The sequence below is a fragment of the Vanessa tameamea genome, chromosome 9 (assembly GCF_037043105.1).
Source record: "Vanessa tameamea isolate UH-Manoa-2023 chromosome 9, ilVanTame1 primary haplotype, whole genome shotgun sequence".
Classification (NCBI taxonomy): domain Eukaryota; kingdom Metazoa; phylum Arthropoda; class Insecta; order Lepidoptera; family Nymphalidae; genus Vanessa; species Vanessa tameamea.
In genome coordinates this window covers 11,523,978-11,544,574 of record NC_087317.1, presented here as the reverse complement: position 1 = coordinate 11,544,574, position 20,597 = coordinate 11,523,978, and the positions used below count along the sequence as shown (strand labels likewise).

The 20,597-nt window shown below is 31.3% G+C and overlaps 8 protein-coding genes across 9 annotated transcripts; 5 read left to right on the top strand and 3 right to left on the bottom strand.

The window, feature by feature from the left end:
- The first annotated feature begins 594 nt into the window (after positions 1-594).
- Positions 595-1,753, top strand: LOC113396925 (N-acylneuraminate cytidylyltransferase A). The gene is made up of 4 exons (XM_064215855.1): positions 595-605; positions 912-1,111; positions 1,211-1,424; positions 1,581-1,753. The coding sequence occupies exons 1-4, from the start codon at positions 595-597 to the stop codon at positions 1,750-1,752; spliced, it is 597 nt and encodes a 198-aa protein (XP_064071925.1). The 3' UTR covers position 1,753.
- A 111-nt stretch (positions 1,754-1,864) lies between these two features.
- LOC113396939 (sorting nexin-8-like) lies at positions 1,865-5,459 on the top strand. 2 transcript variants are annotated; one of them, XM_026635025.2, is made up of 7 exons: positions 1,865-2,137; positions 2,799-3,013; positions 3,371-3,591; positions 3,836-3,941; positions 4,026-4,158; positions 4,342-4,567; positions 4,771-5,459. In XM_026635025.2, the coding sequence occupies exons 2-7, from the start codon at positions 2,938-2,940 to the stop codon at positions 4,927-4,929; spliced, it is 921 nt and encodes a 306-aa protein (XP_026490810.2). In that variant the 5' UTR covers positions 1,865-2,137; positions 2,799-2,937; the 3' UTR covers positions 4,930-5,459. The 2 variants fall into 2 exon arrangements, with proteins under 2 accessions (XP_026490810.2, XP_026490809.2); XM_026635024.2 differs by having other exon boundaries at positions 1,866-2,137; positions 3,366-3,591; positions 4,771-5,452.
- Positions 5,460-8,808: 3,349 nt separating this feature from the next.
- Positions 8,809-10,160, top strand: LOC113396945 (histone H3.3A). The gene is made up of 3 exons (XM_026635031.2): positions 8,809-9,043; positions 9,178-9,465; positions 9,573-10,160. The coding sequence occupies exons 2-3, from the start codon at positions 9,184-9,186 to the stop codon at positions 9,699-9,701; spliced, it is 411 nt and encodes a 136-aa protein (XP_026490816.1). The 5' UTR covers positions 8,809-9,043; positions 9,178-9,183; the 3' UTR covers positions 9,702-10,160.
- A 601-nt stretch (positions 10,161-10,761) lies between these two features.
- On the bottom strand, positions 10,762-11,725 carry LOC113396946 (uncharacterized). Its single transcript, XM_026635032.2, has 2 exons — positions 11,564-11,725; positions 10,762-11,200 (listed from the first exon to the last, which is right to left on the bottom strand). The coding sequence occupies exons 1-2, from the start codon at positions 11,587-11,589 to the stop codon at positions 10,819-10,821; spliced, it is 408 nt and encodes a 135-aa protein (XP_026490817.1). The 5' UTR covers positions 11,590-11,725; the 3' UTR covers positions 10,762-10,818.
- A 118-nt stretch (positions 11,726-11,843) lies between these two features.
- On the bottom strand, positions 11,844-12,993 carry LOC113396926 (uncharacterized). Its single transcript, XM_026635009.2, has 4 exons — positions 12,909-12,993; positions 12,619-12,821; positions 11,993-12,264; positions 11,844-11,898 (listed from the first exon to the last, which is right to left on the bottom strand). Exons 1-4 carry the CDS (start codon positions 12,991-12,993, stop codon positions 11,844-11,846), a joined length of 615 nt encoding a protein of 204 aa, XP_026490794.2.
- A 382-nt stretch (positions 12,994-13,375) lies between these two features.
- Positions 13,376-15,003, top strand: LOC113396942 (UPF0193 protein EVG1 homolog). Its single transcript, XM_026635029.2, has 5 exons — positions 13,376-13,513; positions 13,597-13,777; positions 13,857-14,014; positions 14,512-14,727; positions 14,814-15,003. The coding sequence occupies exons 1-5, from the start codon at positions 13,390-13,392 to the stop codon at positions 14,954-14,956; spliced, it is 822 nt and encodes a 273-aa protein (XP_026490814.2). The 5' UTR covers positions 13,376-13,389; the 3' UTR covers positions 14,957-15,003.
- A 74-nt stretch (positions 15,004-15,077) lies between these two features.
- On the bottom strand, positions 15,078-17,083 carry LOC113396937 (ATP-dependent DNA helicase Q1-like). The gene has a single exon (XM_026635021.2). It carries the CDS (start codon positions 16,974-16,976, stop codon positions 15,090-15,092), a length of 1,887 nt encoding a protein of 628 aa, XP_026490806.2. The 5' UTR covers positions 16,977-17,083; the 3' UTR covers positions 15,078-15,089.
- Positions 17,084-17,683: 600 nt separating this feature from the next.
- LOC113396927 (sucrose-6-phosphate hydrolase-like) lies at positions 17,684-19,210 on the top strand. The gene has a single exon (XM_026635010.2). It carries the CDS (start codon positions 17,684-17,686, stop codon positions 19,208-19,210), a length of 1,527 nt encoding a protein of 508 aa, XP_026490795.2.
- The last annotated feature ends 1,387 nt before the right edge of the window (positions 19,211-20,597 follow it).

The window sequence follows — 20,597 nt, the reverse complement described above, 5'->3', positions numbered from 1 at the left end:
AATTTTCCAATTCGAATTTAAAAGATAATAATCTAGTTTTCAATTTTCAGAATTTGGCTACCCTAAAACACAGATATTTTAATAAAAAGATGTTCTTTGCAAAATCTAAGAAATTTAGATTTAAAATAATTATTTTAAGCGTTGTAAAACTTTTACACTTTTTTACTAAAAATGTATTCTAATATTAACCAATACCATAATCTTAGTATTCCACTAGACAGAACAATGATTGAAGGCGAATACGTAGTGAGCCGGAGAAATGGAGTAAAACTTCTTAAAATACAATTCTCTCCAATTAAATCAATCTATTAATCATATTCAATCAAATTATACTTATATTATTATTTTTTTAAATTAAGGTACAAAATCATTTAACAGTAGTTGCCTCCCGCGCCCTCGCTCGCGCTCTAGTGGTGGTCGGGTTTCGGGCATTAAAAAGTAGCCTAAAACCTGCCTTAGAGCTTTCTTTGTAAAATTTCATCTAATTCGTTTTAGTGTAGCCGTGAAAAAGCAATAGATAGAGTTATTTCGCATTTATAATATTAATATAGATTCTTAAGGAATATTGTATTTAAAACGAGCATAGCAATCGTAATGCCTAAAGTGTAAGAAAGTATACAACTAATTTATATGTTAGTTAGTTAAATAAACATAAGAAAATAATGCTTATAGCCTTATCAACAATTACATAAAGTACATAACAACTTTCGTAATGTCCCAAACACGGAAATCATCCATTAGTAACAATATCCTTAATCGAACGTAAGTTTAGTTTGGACAGAATAATTTGAGCATAGGAACCATGTTTGTAAAATTTATTTTATTCGTTGGGGTGTACGTATTGCAACTAGTATATTTTAAATAAAACATTTATAAGTATCTAGTTGATTAATATTTTATTATTATTTTAGTGTTTCTCCAGTCTTGTCTGAAAATATAGCAGTTTTAATCTTAGCCCGTGGAGGTTCTAAGGGTATTCGGTTGAAGAATATACAAAATATCGGTGGCATTAGTTTGCTCGGTCGAACTATACTTACAGCAAAGTTGGCTGGTATACAAGATATAACTGTATCCACGGATCATCCTTTGATAGCATTGGAAGGTTTGAAGTGTACGTATAGTGTAATTTTACAAAAGTTTAATACATTTTATGACAATTGCCATTCAAAATAAAAATACTTATGTAAAAAGTAAAGTGATATGTTTTTAGATAATGTAAGCGTTTTGAAGAGAAGCTATGTCACATCAACTGACTGGGCACCATCGATTTGGGGAGTATCTGAATTTATGGAAACTAGACCAGAAATTAACATCGTGATACTCCTTCAGGCTACTTCACCATTTGTCAACTCCAAGCATATTAGCTCCTCACTAGCGAAACTCAATTTTCCAGTTTCTTATGACTGTATCTTTGCAGTTACCAGGTACGTTATAATAAAAGCCAAACTTTTGTAGATACTATTTATAGTTTTAAAAATATATTTTTACCTTTAGAGTCTATCTATCCAATAATATATAACCAATCTTGTGACTTCTGTATTAGCATTAATGTATAAGAATTAATAGTTTTTTTATTGTAGAAGTTATAAGCTTCGATGGACCTATATAGAATCGGAAACTAAACCAGTGAATTTTGACTACAAAAATCGACCTCGTAGACAGGATTGGAATGGTGAATTTATAGAAACAGGAGCTTTTTATATTACGAGACGAGAACTTATAATTAAAGGATATTTGCAAAATAATAAGTAAGGATTATTTCAACAATAATTTATATATATACACTTTTTTATATTAAATGTATTTACAATTTATCTTACGAATTAAAAATATTAGACAACAAAACGCAAATGTCAATGTCTAAAGTTTATCATTTGATAATATTTCCGGTTTCCGGACGTGGCAACTTTTCCAAACAAGAAAAACAAGTTTTTGGCACAATGGAAAATTGCTTAAACTTTTTGTGACTATTTTCAATAAAAATTGTTTTACTAGTGTGAAATAAACAAAAATATCTGTCTAATGTTTACAGTTGTACCGTATGGGAAATATCGCAAGAAGAGAGCTTAGAAGTCGATACTGAATACGATTTACGTTTGGCGAATATTTTAATAAAATATAAATTTATGTAAAATACGTAAGTATTAATTATTAATAAATTTAATTGTTTGATAATCATAAAATATATATAATTTAATAGGTTAGTACAAATGAGTCTTTTTACATAATAAAATAATTGTAAGTTAATTTTTGTGGTAAGAAAAATAAATTTTGATGATATGAGTTCTTATTCTATTCAAATAATATTTCGAACCATTTCATCTACTTTTAACTATATAGAAGTTAAAAGTGTGCATGATAAATATAAAACACACGCCTCACTACTATCAGCTATGTTACTATGTCCTGTTTGATATGCCTTTAATAAAATTGTGTATTAGGTTACATATATCAATATAAATTGAAATTACACTATTCTAATGCTATTTATTAAGTATGTTGGTAGTTAAAATTTATTAATATATATTATAAAAAATATAACTAAAATTTACTCTGAAAAAATGAGTAATTACTGAATTCTTGGTGATTCTTCTTAGTACAATCTACAACTACTAACAAGTGATTGTTTGAAATTCTACTAAAAGTTTGTATAGCAAAGCTTAGCTATTAAATTTAAATTGACCTTAACTTATTTGTTTATTCTAATATTTAACAATATATAGGCCTGTTTTATTCTGAGTATCAGCAAAACGGAATTCTAAATATTATGATTAACGGTAGTGTTTTTTTTAATTTAGTTTTCTAATATGACACATAATATTGAAGAAGTAACATTTGAAGAATTAGAAGCAACAGATGTTATATCAGTAGAGTTGGTTCCGGAGCGTAAGGGACTTATTTTAAAACATTGTGAGTATTATGTAAGCTCAAGACGACATGGTACAACTGTTACAAGACGATACAATGAGTTTGTGCAGCTCTATGATGTCTTATATGCCAAGTATCCTTATCGGTAAGTTTTACTTTTTTCAATTAATGATTTTTTAAATATTTTTTATAAAGTTGGAAGAAGGATGTGCAACTGGCCCACCTGATGGTAAGTGGTCACAGGCCATCAACATTGGTACTGTAAAAATATTAATAATTCATTACACCTCCAAATTTGTGATGCTTTTTCAAAAAATCTTACTACAGTCAAATCACCAATATATTCATGACATTGAAATTGGCATAAAATTAATTAGAAAACTTACTGCATATATTTTAAACACACTACTCCCATCTTCCAGCCTTAACTCTTATAAAAAACTCTTTGTTCTTCCACTGAAAACTTATGTTTTTTAAAATAATATTTATATCTTCAGTGCAGTGTGTAGCTTGCCTCCTAAACGTGTGGTTGTTGGAGGTGGTAGTCCACTGTTCCTACAGCGTCGTCGTGCAGCATTACAGCGTTGGTTAACGCTAGTAGCAAGACATCCAGTGCTTGCCCATGATGCAGATCTTAGGACATTCTTATGTGAAACATCTCCAAGATTAGACAAACCCAAACACGATGAGTTCATACTGGCGGGTACACAAGAAGATAATGCAGTAAATATTTTATTGTTTTTTACAAGTATGATTAAATTTGATTTTTTTTTGTATACAGCTAGTAATATTTTTGATAAAATTTATTTTGAACATTTTTCATGCATATCAGAGGGTAGTTTTGTAAGTATTTAAAAATAAAAGATACATTATTAGGTTTATATTATTTAGGTTTATTTAATTTAGATTTTACATCTTTGTGATTGAATTATTTGTTTTTAATTATAGTTTTCTGCCATATCTATAGGGTGATTTGAGTACAGATGAGATGCAGGAATCATTCGTATCAGAGCAAGAGCAACTTCGATTAGCGCACTTGGGCTTAGGAAGACTCTTCAAAATTTTCGAGAAAGGTGTTTTTTTCTGCAATTCCATTTGACATTATGAAATAAATTTAAAATGATTTATATGTTTTTTTTTTATATGTAATTAAATAGTCGAAGGCCGCTGCGATGCCGAGCGTACCGATATACGGGAATTGGGGGCTGCATTGAACGCGCTCTCCTCCCCAGCTGTTGCGGACACCGCAAGATGGTCGCGCATGAGAGATGCGATGAAAGCCGCCGCCGAGTGAGTTTGATTATATCGTTAGTCTTTTCCATGTCATGTCCAATGTTCCGCATTGTCCATCTATGTCTTTTCTTTTATAATTTGAGCAAAAAGCATCAAATTGCAAATAAATGAAAGTCCTCGTTTTAATGTGAAGTTGAATATCGAAGAATGCTCTTATTATAAAATTTAAAAAAAAATCAGACTAGCAATAGAAACGGGCGAGACTCAGCTCGAGGTGACGGAAGAGGAGGCGATGGACGGCATGTTGCTGGCGCTTGACGCGGTGGGCGCCTACCGACAGCTGTGCTCGCGACTGACGCGCGGCCTGCACGCCGAGCGCGCCGCCGCCGCCGCCGCCGCGCCGCAGTGCGCCGCCGCCCGCGCGCTGCGGGCTCGCCACCGGTACGCGCTGCGCTGCGCTGTCGAGGTGAGCCAGTGACACTCTTCTATGTTTGCACAGTAAGTAAGAAGTTAGAAAAAAGTGTGGGTTTAATACTGTATACTTTAAATTAATTTAATAAAATAATTGTTTATCAATGGAAACTTTTCATAATAATTATGGTTGGACATAACCACTGATATAAAAAAACTGACACATATGGTGACCTAATTATTTATCATTACTTTCAGGAGGCTCGGATAGCTCGAGTCTACGCTCTCTCAGCGTTGGAATTACTTCCTGAGCTTTTGCGCACATTGGGCACAGCACATGCGCGGGTAGCAGCTGTATGGGCAGACTTACATACCGCCTTACGACATCCAAATTCCAAACAAACTGCAAGAGATTAAATATATATTGTCTAAATGATCAATGTCATGATATTAATTCAAAAATATCAAGTCAATCTTGATGTCCAGAGATATTATTGAGTGATACCTATAATATTATCTTAAATGTTATTTCTTCAATTTAATGTGTAGTTATGCTTAGTATAAGATTTAATTATTTTATATGAATTTGGCTGGTGCACTGGTAACAGTTTACAATTACTTTTACGATGGATGATCATTCCAACATCCTAATCTTGTCACTGACTTACAAAAGGTCTAATAAACTATACTAATCTACTAAATATGAACACCTTTTGTAATGATAGCCCCTTATTTGGTATTTAATGAATGGACTATGATGTTAAGTATAAGATAAGTATTTCTAAGATAGAAAAGGAGAAGCGGTAGATCTGAGGATAGTAATGCATTATGTACATTACGCTGCACCTGCACCGGTAACACGTGTAAACTGTTATCTGAGCTTTCATCTCTGGTATAATATATATGTATCATAGTAATCTCAATAATTCTCGATTATATATTCATAGTTATATAATATATTATATAATACCTTTTCAATTTATTTTACTAACATGCACAGGTATAGACACTCTTGCACAATTTTAAATATCTATATATATGTATAGTGTATATATTATTTCACGTTATCACAATTATTAAGATATCTCATAGCATTACTTTTAATTATTATTTGGGTAATTCCTACGACACACAAAATTATATTTATTCATATGATATAAACGTACATATGGTGCGTTAGCGGAACGTGCAAAAAGTCGTAAAGCCTAGTTGAAATGCAGCTTTAGCTATTATTGCAAAACAAACTTCTCGAATACAAGATCATATTTCCTAAAATATTTTAATATAAGGAATATATTATTGGTGGCTGGTAAATAATTGTAAATGACCAAATCTATTTTTATACTGTGATAAGAAATATACATTTGTATTAACAATGATTAATGTTTGTAAGCAATAAATGAGCATAATATTAATAGTATTTAATCTGTTTTATTTTAATAAAACAATCTTGAAATGTACTTTTGTTCAATCCCTTTTGTCTTATGGATTTTATCTTTCGTATTCATAATTGTTCGCTTTCACATACATTTACAAGGAAATTTTTGTTTTAGTTTTTTTATACAAAGTAATACCTGAATCTCATTTGAACATTTTAGCTCGCTCGCTTTTAAAGCGGACATACTGTAATATAAACTATTATAATATGTATGGCAATGAAATAACTGAAAGCCGAACATTCATCCGAGTGAACTAAGAATTTTTTTCACTTCCCGATCGCAGCGCCACCTATGTAGTTCGATGTAAATTATCCTGGGACCCACTTAAATACGCACTAAAATGTTCATCGAAAACGGTCCAACCATTTAGGAGATGTTCAGTTACATGCATTATAAAGAAGACATATATAAAGGTAAGCGCAGATAAACTACAGCATACAAGTGGGTTTCCCGTAAAACTTTGCGTTTATTCAAAATATTTTTTAGAAATATCGGCAAGTCACTCGAATACATTTGGCGCCAAAATGATGAAATCTTACTTAAATGAAATTTATAATGTCAAATAGTATTGTATATTAGTTCACTTAGAATTGGAGTTTGTCGATAACGATTTACTTTAATTTTGTTCACGTGGATCATTTCTTTATTCACATCTACAGCTGGGGCACTTAAAGATGAGACCATAACCGATTTTTTATGTGAAGCTATCGTCCCATAATCACTGGGACAAAAATCGGCTTACGCTATCCCATTAATATATAAGATAATAATAAATAAGTCAAATTTTATTCAGTTTTTAATTCTTTTATCATCTTAATGTTTTCCCATAAAAATATTTTTTATTATTGTAGTGATTACTATTTTATATAATAATACTAGCAAGTAGCAACACACCCCGGCTTCGCACGGGTATTTGGAATTTATTACTAAAGAAAATCATGTTATATAATTTATATAGCACCCAAGAATATTAGCTTTTACCATTGAAAAAATAAATTGAATTGGATCAACAGTCTGAGATTTCGTCTCCATACAAACAAACAAATTTTATCACTTTGTAGTATTTGTATAGAGTATAGATTATAATTTCTGTTTGCATTTTTAACCATTATTTCAAATAATAAAAAATATTACAATATAAAATATGCTATTTATAATATAATTTATTATAATTATAATATTTACAGGTAGGTTAAATATTCATAAAATATTCAATGAAATTAAAAAAAATATTCGGTTTTTTTTTCGCTTTTTGTCTCAATGTAAACGAAGACGATATCGCGCAACTTCGATTTGTCATCATTGCAAAGACGCTGGAACAACTAACCAAAATGCTGCGTAGCCTAAGCAGAGTCTTCCTTGAACTTGGAGAAGACCAAGGGCATGTTCATCAGACACGTCGTGCCGGAGCCGATATGGGAATCAGTGAAAATTCTCGATATTGTCAGTGAATATACCTGGGTCTAGTTATACAGCTCGGTAGGAAAGTTTCAAGAAGAAAGCCGACCGAAGTATTCGTTTGGGATTGGCAGTGGGCAACCTTCGTCCAGTCTCACGTCGCCTATATTTGCAATGTTTGTAATCGAAAGAAATTTAACCCCTTTAGAGAATAAATTTTAGAAAATCCTTTTTTAGTGAAAATTTTTTCTTCATCTGCGTTCGTTTCATAAAAGAAACTGTGCGAAATTTCACCACCGGCATAGGCGGTGCTATATCAGCAATTCAGCATTTCATTTTTTTTAGTTCAGTATGCTCTATTCCAACCATAAAATGAAAAAAGCTAAATAAACAATATTTGACAGCAAATTGACGCGATATCATTGGTCGAGAGTTTGATTAATCTATGGATTTGCGAAAAAATACCGTTTTTAACGTCGACGAAACTGTTATCGAATTTTGGAAGTAAAATTAAAGTGGAAATAATTAGTTAAGTGTTATAATTTTGTAATATAGTAAGATATATTAGCTGCGATATGATATGATATATTCGAGTGGAGACCATGGACCGGAAGACGCAGCGAGGGTAGGCCCCCCATAAGGTGGTCCGACGACCCGGTGAAGGTAGCGGAAAACCGCTGGTTGCGGGCTGCACAAGACCGGTCGTTGTAGCGATCTTTGGGGGAGGACTATGTCCAGCAGTGGACGTCCTTTGGCTGATAGAGAGATATTATTTGCCTGTCCTACAGTCCAGGTGAAATCAAATTTAAGTTCTTATTTAAAAAAAAAACATCCGATCACAACGCCATCAATCAGGTCCACCTGAATCATTGAAAGACCCAAAAATTCCACAAAAAAAGATCATCAAATTCAGTCCAACCGTATAGAAATTACTATGTATAACTAAAACCTAATTTTAAATGATCTTATTTGGTATGAAACATTGGACTTAACATAAGTATTACTGGTCCGTCATTAGTTGCATATGTTTATTTTATACATATTTTTTAAACATACCTTTTATATTAATGTGATATTTTTATATTTTTTTATTATTATTATGTTTAGTTTATCCCTTTTAAAATTCGAAGTGTTAGCAATATACTAATAATATTATTGCCTATCATTTAGTTATAAATATTGTAATAGCAAATAGAAAGACGATGCCTTAACCATAAATATAACTATAATAATAATTAAATTTTCCACTTAAGATTATTAATCTGAAGGGCTTTTATTATATAAACATAAAAATTAAAAAAAATACAAGTGTGGCAAGAACGCTAGATATATTAATATAGTTTATAGATTATATTATTATGTTGATATAATAATATAATCTGTATTATAGATCTAGCAACACCTAAAAAATTATGTCCAATAAAAAGACAGTTTTACAAAATAAATATTGATATAGTTGACCAATGGCAGATCACACTTTACAACCAATAAAATAACGGTAACGTAAATATATCGGACCAATCAGGAAGCGTAAAAAAGGCGTCAGTGTTCGCCCGCCATTCTCTCGACGCCATCTTTGTCTGATATTGAGCATATGATCATTGTTGTGAGCTCCTTGATAAAATTTTATTAAAATTAGATTGTGTTAACAATTCGTCATAAAAGTTGTGTTTTTCGTAAGATTTTAAACGAAGGTTCATATATTTCATATTATTATAAGTGAAAAATCAAATCAATTTTGAATAAAGACCAATTTAAAATCAGTGCATACTCTTGCAACATCACTTGTTTATTGTTATTATTAAATTTACTTTTTCTTCATTTACAGTGAATAATGGCTCGTACCAAGCAAACAGCCCGTAAATCTACAGGAGGTAAAGCTCCTCGTAAACAATTAGCTACAAAAGCTGCACGTAAATCGGCGCCCAGCACTGGTGGTGTCAAGAAACCCCATCGCTACCGCCCCGGTACCGTAGCTCTCCGAGAAATTCGTCGTTACCAGAAGTCTACGGAGTTGTTGATTCGTAAGCTGCCTTTCCAGCGACTTGTGAGAGAAATCGCACAAGATTTCAAAACTGACCTTCGGTTCCAGTCTGCCGCCATTGGCGCTCTGCAGGTGGGTTGACTCAAAATGCTTATAATATGATGAGAATATATTGTCTTGAAAATTACTGCTTTGTTTTACTTCTTTATACGTAACTTTCTTAAAAATGTTTATTTCAGGAGGCAAGCGAGGCCTACTTGGTGGGTCTGTTTGAAGACACTAACTTGTGCGCTATTCACGCCAAGCGTGTCACTATTATGCCTAAAGATATCCAGCTGGCAAGACGGATTCGAGGCGAACGTGCCTAAATTAATTTTAGTGTACCTAATCATAAATTATTTGTAATTCAAATAGATGTTAATTCTGTAACTCTTAATATTGATTGTCTCGCATTTCTTTTTTATCTTATTAACATCGTAATCAATAATTTAATGTAAGGAGACAGCAGAACTGAATTTTTTTTATAAATATGTTCTTATTCTGTAAGTTTATCTATATTGTGTGTACAAGATATGTAGCTCAATTTCAATACATTTCATATTGTAATTTTCCTTGTCATCATGTGCAGAGTTGCTCATCATTCGTTACTGTGTCTTGTACAGCAACATAGCCTGTATTTTAGTGACTTGTGGTATGTCTAGGTTGTAGAATAGGCAATATTGTAACCACATGAAAGGAAACCTGTGTTTAAGTAATTTGATAGATGCACTTATCGATTATTGTGTAATGAAATACTTTGGTGTTAATAAATATAATTAGAATAAAAATGGTTTTATCTGTCTCTTCCTGAATATAATTCCCTACAAATTAAAATTCAACACAATTTGCACCAGTATAAGTTAAGATTAACCTTGTGGTTATAGAGATTGTATTTTGCTATCTACATGTTGCAGGCAACTAGCTAATTAGCCATCCAATGAAATGCCTAGCCACTTTTATTAAATGGTGCTGTTGAATCAGTGGTCTGAATGACACTCAACCAATTCATTTCCATTCATAGCATAGGAAAACTTGCTTTGGATTTTTCTTTCATTTGTTTATAAAAGCCAGATTCTATTTGGTATTCTCGGTCTGACCTACAACCTAAAATGTCTCAATATAAGTGCAATATTATAAATATTTAGCATATAATTATGTTCAATAATATTTCAATTCATTTTAATTCAGGCAGCTGGTTGAAAGACACTTTAGTAACTCTCTAGGGTATTAATTAAAAGGCTAATTTAACCAGTTGGCTGCAACTAAAGAAATTAATCATATAGTTACATACAGTTATTATTTCCAAATTAATCATTGTGTAATAATGTAAATTTTATGATTCATACAATCTTAGGGTTGCCTCTAGTAGAAGAAATAAATTACTAGCTGTTTGTAATAACTTAGATTTTATTTTACTTCACCTACTAAGGTGACATTTATCTTAAATTAAACTGCAACCTTTGCTTCTTCTTCTAATTCTTTTAATCTCTTTTCTATGTCCTCCACACTTTTTCCATGTTCCTTATTAAATCTATAACTTTGTAGCAACTGTTCCTTTTCTAAGCCTTGTATTCTATCATAGAGTGTTTTGTTAAATTCAAGGTCCACATCATTTTCTTCTCTAAGTATGCAGAAATAAATAAGAAATACAGCAATACTTCCTACCACGCTGAATGGCTGATACCATGGCATGCTTTCAGGGGTTTTCTTCCTAAATACTGATTGTACATTTTTTCTTGCAGCATTGCTTGTAGAAAACTTAATTGGTTCATTTTCTTTTACTTCAGTGCTGTATAATCTGTGTAATCTCTTTTGTCTGATGAAATATCTGAAAAATTAATGAAAGATTAAGCAAACTTCATAAATAAAATTGAACAGAAGCCCTACAAAAAGTAGTTAACTATATGTAATAACTTTACTGTTAAATAACTATTTTTCGTAATAAGGTTCCAAAATTTAAGTAATAGACTCCACTTGTTATTATGTCATTGAGTGTTTAATCATTCAGACAAAATATTCTATAAATATAAAACTAGTATTTAATAGAATTTACCGTCGATATCCGATTTCATCAAAAAGGTTTACCGAAACAACAATTAGAGGATTTCAATAAAAAATATAGATTTTACTAATTACAATAAAAACAATAGTGTGGAAAAAATATTGTGACATTATAACATATTTGTAGTACCTTAAAAGATGAAGATTCTTATTCATGTTGATTGATTTTAAGGTATTTAAAACCTGATCCTGTCTTGTTTTGTATTTATAAAATTATATCCATAACCATTTAACAAATCAGATTTACTGGCATTGGCATTTGGTATATTTCTTGACTATTTTGACAGCTTAACAGCTGATATTATAGTTAAAGAATAAAAAATAAATTGAAATAATTATTTAATTGGCAATAATAAAGTTTTTCTTGATACTATGTATAGTTATTATAAGTATATTGAATAAAAAAACATTTACTTATTTAATTGTTCAATTTTTTCTATTGAATAACGTAGTGCGTTTTTGATCCTGGATAGAAATAACATAAAAAGAAATGGTCTATAATCACGTCATTAACAATATAATATTTGAATTAGTAAATCCTTAGGAATAGCGATTTTACCGCAAAAACTCTTCACCATTATCTGGTTTAGCTTTAAGTCGGTCACGCTCCTTTAAAGCGATATCCCGTTTAGTAACTGCTTCTTGTAGTCGAATTTCAATGTCTAACACTAGATTATTGTCTTCCTGTTTTACAACTGTTTTACTCAGATAGCTCGATTCTAAACAAGTTGGCTTAATAAGTAAAGCCCAAATGTCATAGTTTTCAGTAGTGGTGTGAATTTTCTCACATAAAGAAGATCGTTGTTCCCACACCTTAGAAATACCTTCAAACTAAGCAAAGCATAAATATTTAGAAGTTATATTCATTTTATACTTTATGTATACATTACAATACGCACGCATCTTAGTTGACCGAAACGAAAATTATTACGAGTGGTTGGTTGCACTGAAGCAGATATCGTGTAAAAGTACATAAGCTAGGAGGATCAAGCTGTGAATCAGCATATTTCGTATTTACAATCATAAATTATTATTGTTATTCCATACAGTTTTAAAAAAGTATCCGTCCCGGATAATCTAGCTTCAGGTTGACTGACTTAGATCAAGTATAATTATTATTTGTATTTTAAAACCATTTCTAAGGAGCTACATAATTTGATATTATACTAAAATTGAAAACCGTACCGACTTAACTCGTAAATCCTCTAACTCTTTATTGAGTACGTGTAACTGTGTGATTAAAGATTCACGGCGTATTTTTTCTAATATTGCTTGTGTACGCAGCGTGGCAATGTTCTTTAAAAGCGTATCTTGATTTTGCTGATATTTTTCAACTTGAGAATAACATTCACGGATTTCTCTCTTTAGGGAAATTACAACAGCATCGACTGGCAAATTATTAACGAAAATGAATCGAATCTGTTAAAATAAATAATTAATTAAATACTTACCTATTTTGAAATATAAGTACATACTTTCTCGTTTTTCTTTCAGCTTTGCCTCTTTCTCTTGTTCTTGGAGTTTTATTTTTTCTATAGTTGAACCAAGAGAATCTTCCATTTTTTTCTGTAGTAGATGACTGCTATTATTTTTTTTTTTAAACGACTTGCTTGTTTTGTTTTTGTGATGTTAAGTATATTTTACGATGTGGTTACTGTTGGTTATTACTGAGTCATGTTCGCTTTGGAATTTGAGTTTAGATTAAAAAAGTATGGCTCATCTTACATGGAAAATATTATTAATTTGGGATACAAATTATGTAATTCAACAAATAGGTTTATATTTTAATAATGATAACAACCAATATAAACGGGCAACACTTTTGGCATCATAATGTTGGTTCAATATTCTTGTCGTTGCCCGGGATATTTAAAAGTAATCAAATTTGATTATAACATTAATACGTAGTGTTTTTATTCCGTTTATATAACGTACCTGTATTATTTTGTAAACGGGATGGAAAAACCTGATAGTCATGGATATGTTAACATAACGTGGCCAAGCAAGTCTATTCCCTATGGAGGAATATTTCATACAAGGACTGTAAGCCCGTCCGCAGCACAGCAAGAATTTTTAAAAGGTTTCAAACATTGATAGTTAGTAAGCATCTATATGTAATTAAAATGTTTTTAAAATGTAATTACATTTTTTTGTATTATTTAGTTTTACTGGAAGAATCTAAGTTGAGTATTTCCCAGCGTCAAAAAGGTGCTTTTGCTTTACGCCAGGAAGACGAATTTACGAAAAAGAAAATAAAAGTAGAAGTTCCACTTGTCCGACCGCGGACCTCACGTCGTCGGTCGCTGTCGGCAATAAGAGAATCGGAAGCCTCTAATGTAGAAATGTGCGCTTCCAATGTTATTTAATGTTTATTTTTGAGATACATTGGTATGGTTATCATAAAATGATTTTTTTGTAACTAGATATTGTCCTCTTAAGCGAGGAGAAGATCGAGAGAAATTAAAAGAAAGACTCGCCAATACGATGACTTATGGAGATATGGAGCAGAAACCACCAGCTCTTCCACGACTTCTGAGACAAAAGCCTAACTTGCCAACTAAAAAAGAACAGTGGAATGATTGTATGTTGACTTAGAAATATTTTTCACTTTGAATGAATAGATATGTAAAACGATTTGAATTTTTTTGATAATCATCAAAATTATTTAATTACTATTTTAATCTCATCTGCAATAGATTTGTTCATGAATCGTGAAAAATATAAATCAAAACCAAAATATACTTTATTCAATCAGGCTTTTACAAGCACTTTTGAATCGTTATTTTACAAAACTATATTATGCGAATCTAGTTCGGAATGTAGATTCTACTGAGAAGAACCAGCAAGAAACTCAGTAGTTACTCTTTACCAAAATTTAAAATACAAATTTATTTTAGTTAAATTTATATAAATTATATATGTATATAACATATCCTGCCTGGAAGTAAATAAGTATTAGCTCCACGCTTTTTTGTCATCTATATATTCTTATATTGAGTAATATGGTTTTTTTTAGTTAATGTATTTTTTACATATGATATAATATTAGTTTTATATTATATATTTGAAATATTTTAGTGGTGACTCAAATTCGAGAACGAGCAGAATGGTTAGCAGACATGGAATATCTAGGGCATGCTGGTCCACATAGAGAACTGATTAAAGATCAGATTGCTGAACGGATGAGAGCTCTTGACGCTATTGGCGTTGACAGCTGCTGCTCATCTGCCAGGTCTACTAAATCTGGGTTCAGTGTCGTTCCAAGTGTGCATAGTGTCCACTCTAATGGAAGCAGTAAGTATATTACTGAAAGGTTTAATTTGTATAAAAGTGTTATTTTAAAAAAATGTAACTGATTTAATCAATTATCACCATTACAGAATATTCTAAAACATCGAATAATATTCAGAAGAATATGAAGCCAAAATCAAACATCACTAAATTAACCAAAAAACTTGAAGAAAATGTTGCTGCTTATGAACAGTTATCACCATTACAATATTCTCCAAGGCGTCGTGTATGAGCTCTTAATAAAACTAATAAATATCAAACTTTAATAATTATTATACACCAAATTAGAAGTTTTTTACTACATTATACTTAGAAATTTTGGTTATGATATCAATAAAGATAATTTATTTGAGGAAGCAATTATTTTATTCATCAATAACAATAATCTTAGACTTTCTACCATTAACTTCAGAGCTTGCCTTTCTTTTTCTCGTTTCTGTAATATCATTCCCAATAACTGAATCATCTTTGGGAGCTGGTCTATCTAAATGGAATTCTGTATATTTTCTTAAGGGCATTTTCAAAGTAAAATTGTCATCATTAATTGCTTCCATATTAGGACCCTTTTTTATGTATGCAATAGTTGAATAAGCTGTGAAATGAAAATCTTCAATAAGATACCCTTCTACAAGCAGAAATGCTATCACATCTTCGCCTATAGACCTTGAAAAATTTGGTTCTTTTCCTTTATGTCTAAGTGGAACAGGTCCTTTTAAGTACCAAGCATCAAGTAACTTTTGAGCAGTAACTTTTGTATCTTGTGTGTGAGCATTATCAATAATGCCAGACAGTATTTTACAATGTGATTCCAGACTTATTTCCCTTATATTTGAATTTGGATATGAGCAAACATCACACATTTTGTTACAATCAGTATCACCCCAATCTTCATCAAAATGTTGAGCAATTAACTGCCTTCTACATAAGGTTCCATTTAGACAATACTTAACTATACCATATAGATGATCTATACTTCCGACCGCAGAGAATACCATGGTACTTATTTTAAAAACATCCTGCATTCTGTATAAAGTAAGACATTCTGCTCTTTTACCATCACGACCAGCTCTACCACTCTCTTGGTAGTAATTTTCCATTGATTTACTGATGGTGTGATGAATAACAAACCTAACATCTGGTTTATCAATACCCATTCCAAAAGCAACAGTTGCCACAATAGCCTGATAGCTTTTTTCATGCCACTTCAAATGTACATTAGATCTTGATTCTGCTTCCATATTGGCATGATAGCAGCCCACAGACAAACCCCTCTTTCTTAGCCCTTGGGCTAATTCTTCAGAGTCTTTGATACTATTAGTGTAAATAATACCACTCTCTCTTTTATACCTGTTTTTCAAAAGCTTTTCAAGTATTGTTAGGCATTCTTCCTGTGAGGTAGGTTTTTCTAAAATTTTGTAATATAAATTAGGTCTATTAAATGTTGATTTTATCACTAAACAACCGGGAATGTTAAGTATCTTCTGTACATCAGTTAATACATGGGATGTTGCTGTTGCAGTTAATCCTAAAATTGGAGTTTTGGGAAACATATTAGACAAAATACCAAGGTATCTGTAATCTGGTCTAAAATCATGACCCCATTGAGAGCAGCAGTGAACTTCATCAATAGCAATTCTTTGCAATCTACCTTCAGCATAACATTTTTGTAAGTTGGACATAAACCTCTTACTTTTTGCAAGTCTCTCAGGTGTAACATATAAAAGTTTAATTTTTGTATTCTTATCCTTTAATACATTTAAAGCTTTTAATGTTTCATCTTTTGGACTTGTACTTGTCATCAGCATAGCTTGGATATTTCTATTCTTTAGTGATCGCACCTGATCTTCCATTAAGGAGATAAGGGGTGATATAACTATAGTAAGACCAGGTTTGACCAGTGCTGGAAGTTGATAGCAGAGACTTTTTCCAGCTCCCGTAGGCATTACAATAATTGCATGTTGACCAGCAAGTGTAGAATTTATAGCACTCAATTGCTTTGGTCTAAACGAATCTATTCGAAAAACGTCGTTAAGAGTTTTCTTGACATCCTTTGACCATTCATACGTATTTCCAGCCCAATCTACATTTGCTAATGAATCAGACTTCATTTTATTTATTGATCTTTTTAGTAAAGATTTCTTCTCGTGCAATTCGCGCTGTAAATTTTTCCATTTTAATAACTCAGCATCAATTTTTTTTAGCTCTTTATCAACCTCTTTCACCTCCTTTTCTAAATCTTCTATTGATTTCATTTTAAAATTTGAATAAAACCATGTTCTGTTTCATATTTTGAAAGAATTATTTATAGTTAAAAATTTAAATTTAAAACTACTTCGCGTAAATACATGTAGTACTTCTCAGATAGACTTTTAGCGCAAGTGTCATAGTCAACTATCAATGACAATTGACTAAATCGAATAGTTTGAGTGTTGATTTTTTATTTGTAATGAAAAAATGTTGTTATATCCTTTGATAATCATATTCTTAATTATTACTAAAGGTTTTGTTATATATTATTTATTTGATCAAAATATGTTTAAATTATTTTAAAAAAATCAAATTAATTAAGTAAGTTTATTTCAGTGAACAAGGAGGCTTCGCTGTATGCAGAAAACGGAGAACCGGGAGTTTTTGGTGCAATTTGGGTGAGGCCTATATTCTATGGATTGTGTTTGACTAATGATTTTAGTTAAAATGTGTCTTTGAATGCAATACATCTGTCCCTTTAAATCAATGCCTAATTTTGATACTTTCAACTGGTTTAACGATGCAAAACTATATATTTTTTAAATAGACTGTAAAATACAAATAAACAAATACACGTTTATTGCATTATATCGTAGTACAAATATATGATGTAATACTCTATTAGAAAAATTTGTAAACATAATCTATTGTTGTTCATATTTCATTATCATACTTCATTATTTCATGATCATTCATAAATCAAACCTGCGTAATGGATATACCTGTTTTTTTCATCATATTGTGGGTTTTAATTTTACCTGGAGATTTTAGTGATCTTGGACATGTGAAATCATTTTTAAATCGCAACAAACGTTTTCTAAAAAAGAAATACCGACCTATTTATCACATAACAGCACCAGAAGGTTGGATCAGTAACCCTACTGGATTTATCTATTACAAGAGGCAGTATCATATATTTTTTCAGTATCATCCATATGATGGGGCATGGGATCATGTGAGTTGGGGACATGCCGTTAGTGACAATTTGATAGATTGGATACATTTTCCAACAGCATTGATGCCAAAAGATCATTATGATAGGCATGGTTGCCTGGCAGGTTGTGCATTAGTGGATAAGAACTTGCTGACATTATTCTATACGGGTAATGTATTATCCGGCTATGAATCATTCCAAACACAAAACGTAGCTATAAGTGATGATGGTATGTTCTTTCAAAAATATCTATTTAACCCTATTATAAGAGAATCACCGAGTGAAATAGGAGAGTTCAGAAATCCTAAAGTTTGGCGTTCCCGTAACATTTGGTACATGATTGTTGGAACAACATCCCGAGAAAGAAATGGTCAGCTAGTTTTATATACCTCAAGAGACATGTTTAATTGGGTATTAAATGGTACATTGGTAAATTCATATGGAGATATGGGTAATATGTGGGAAAATCCAGATTTATTTGAACTAGACGGCTACCATGTCCTAATTATTTCAGTCCAAGGAATAGAAGCGGATGGTTGGAAGTTCATAAATGTATACCAGACGGGATATATTCTAGGACATTTCAATTACGTTAAGAATCAGTTTGATGATATGGAAGTTTCTATAGCTACTTTTAATCAACTCGATTATGGACATGATTTTTACACTGTTAAAACAATGCGCGCTAATGATGGGAGGAGATTGTTAATAGGGTGGTTGGGAATGTGGGAAAGTGAGTTTATTGAATCTGCCTTTGGTTGGGCAAGCATGCTAACGATGGTTCGAGAATTACGTATAAACAAAAACGGTCGAATTCTAATGAAACCTATCGATGAAATTATTCAACTTAGGGAAGAATTAATAGAAAACGCTTGGTATAAACCTGGAGAATTTTTTCAAGCAGAAAGTCATTCTTTTGAGTTATTAGTTAATTCAACTTCAGTCTTTTCAGATGTTGAACTTATATTCGAATGGAAGTTTGGTCGATTTATTATTGGATATTTTGCAGAACATGGATACATTAGTGTAGATCGAGGTGGTATTGACGGTGTACGAAGAGCGTATTGGTCACCCGTTGATCACGTTCACTTACGAATTTTCGTTGATTCCAGTTCGATAGAAGTATTTTGCGGAGATGGTGACGTTGTCTTCTCTAGCAGAATATATCCAAGTAATATATGTGTACGAATAGCAGGATATTCTGAAGTCCACATAATGCAATATAAGTTAAGACGCAGCATAGGTTTTGATAAAAACCTTAGTCGACAAGTAAACAATAATCTGATAAACTCCTATATATATTAATCTTGTGTTTTTTTACGGAATATTATTAAAACCAGTAAAAAAATAAGTAGCATTAGTGGTTCTGTAAAAAATGTTAATTATGGAATTATAAAACAGTAACGAAGTTCATCATTTTTCGAAAAGTACTTTATAGTACTAAGTGTTTTTTATTTTAACAACAGATAAAGCCATTTTGATACTTAAAGATTGTTTAAAATGTACTTTTATTTGAATTACACCATTTAGTATTTGACTCAAACTATTTGACTCAAAAACCTTTTTTCATAGCGCTATTTTAAATGTGACTTAATCAATTATTCTATGCTTTTGATTTGAATTGGGAATTAAAAAAATATATCAGCGATTGGAAAGAACAGTGGGGATCGTTGTCGTCAATTGTTATATCTATTATAGTCTTAAATTAATAGAAATTTTGAATTTAAGATTTATAGATATAGAAAGTTTCCTTTCCTGAGAAATGTTATCCGGGGATTTCCGTTATACTGGGTACGTTGGAGTTTCCCTTGTAACAATATATTTTTTTTATTTAATTTATGATAGGTACGTATTAACAAAGTTTATCTCTCCTGGAGATACCCAAAACTTAGAGATGTAATAAATTATTTTATCGATTTGATTATCTTTTCTTGCTCGTATATTATAGTTACACTCAATTTTGGAATATTTATAATAAAAATTAACTAAGAGGGTTTCACAATAACAAATTAAGTAAACGCGTTGTTTATTGTTTGTTTTTGTGCAAAACTAAATACATTAATATAACTCCTTTAAAATATATTGAATACATGAACGAAAACAAATAACCTCTAGCATTATATCTCACGTCACGGGCCTTTGTGGTTGTATGAAATGGCTTTTCTTTTGTAACCAATAGCGTCACCCACGTAAGCATCTCTGCTAAATCTACAAGGAATATTAGATTTTGCATAATAATACGTTGTCATAGTTTTTTGCTTACACTAAGAGAAAAATATTATGAAAGTTTCAACCTTATTATTATTAGAGATAAGACGTATATTTACGTACTGAACGATAAATTGCTTTGGGAGAAGCCTTAACTACGTCACTCTGCCTGACGTCACTGAATCATTTAAAAGATTATGAAGATAATAGATGTATGATTAGGTATAAACAGTAATTCTATTTTGAAACGCATAAAAATATTTTAGTTACAGTTGATGCCAATGCATAGCCGTAGGCAGGGGGCGTAAGTTTTTTCAGTACTGATTGATGAAACAATAGACATTTCTAGAACTGATTACTGTAGATTTACGTGACGTTTTACGTTAAAACTTTCTAAAATGTTTTCCTTATTTTTTATCTTACTGGCGAAGGCATCCCGTTATGCATAATTAACCGTATGGAAATCAATGTAATAGGTAATACA

Excerpts from the sequence above, each read along its gene's own strand:
- LOC113396942 (XM_026635029.2), top strand. The coding sequence starts at position 13,390 with ATGGAAAAACCTGATAGTCATGGATATGTTAACATAACGTGGCCAAGC. Across the intron at positions 13,778-13,856 it reads GAAGCCTCTAATGTAGAAAT|ATATTGTCCTCTTAAGCGAG; the intron begins GTGCGCTTCCAA and ends TTTTGTAACTAG. Across the intron at positions 14,015-14,511 it reads AAAAGAACAGTGGAATGATT|TGGTGACTCAAATTCGAGAA; the intron begins GTATGTTGACTT and ends GAAATATTTTAG.
- LOC113396926 (XM_026635009.2), bottom strand. The coding sequence starts at position 12,993 with ATGGAAGATTCTCTTGGTTCAACTATAGAAAAAATAAAACTCCAAGAA. Across the intron at positions 12,265-12,618 it reads AGGATTTACGAGTTAAGTCG|TTTGAAGGTATTTCTAAGGT; the intron begins GTACGGTTTTCA and ends TGCTTTGCTTAG. Across the intron at positions 11,899-11,992 it reads AATGGTGAAGAGTTTTTGCG|GATCAAAAACGCACTACGTT; the intron begins GTAAAATCGCTA and ends ATTTCTATCCAG.
- LOC113396946 (XM_026635032.2), bottom strand. The coding sequence starts at position 11,589 with ATGAATAAGAATCTTCATCTTTTAAG. Across the intron at positions 11,201-11,563 it reads AAGAATCTTCATCTTTTAAG|ATATTTCATCAGACAAAAGA; the intron begins GTACTACAAATA and ends TTAATTTTTCAG.
- LOC113396927 (XM_026635010.2), top strand. The coding sequence starts at position 17,684 with ATGGATATACCTGTTTTTTTCATCATATTGTGGGTTTTAATTTTACCT.
- LOC113396939 (XM_026635024.2), top strand. The coding sequence starts at position 2,808 with ATGACACATAATATTGAAGAAGTAACATTTGAAGAATTAGAAGCAACA. Across the intron at positions 3,942-4,025 it reads CTTCAAAATTTTCGAGAAAG|TCGAAGGCCGCTGCGATGCC; the intron begins GTGTTTTTTTCT and ends GTAATTAAATAG. Across the intron at positions 4,568-4,770 it reads CGCTGCGCTGCGCTGTCGAG|GAGGCTCGGATAGCTCGAGT; the intron begins GTGAGCCAGTGA and ends CATTACTTTCAG.
- LOC113396937 (XM_026635021.2), bottom strand. The coding sequence starts at position 16,976 with ATGAAATCAATAGAAGATTTAGAAAAGGAGGTGAAAGAGGTTGATAAA.
- LOC113396945 (XM_026635031.2), top strand. The coding sequence starts at position 9,184 with ATGGCTCGTACCAAGCAAACAGCCCGTAAATCTACAGGAGGTAAAGCT. Across the intron at positions 9,466-9,572 it reads CCGCCATTGGCGCTCTGCAG|GAGGCAAGCGAGGCCTACTT; the intron begins GTGGGTTGACTC and ends TGTTTATTTCAG.
- LOC113396925 (XM_064215855.1), top strand. Across the intron at positions 1,112-1,210 it reads AGCATTGGAAGGTTTGAAGT|ATAATGTAAGCGTTTTGAAG; the intron begins GTACGTATAGTG and ends ATATGTTTTTAG. Across the intron at positions 1,425-1,580 it reads TGTATCTTTGCAGTTACCAG|AAGTTATAAGCTTCGATGGA; the intron begins GTACGTTATAAT and ends TTTTTATTGTAG.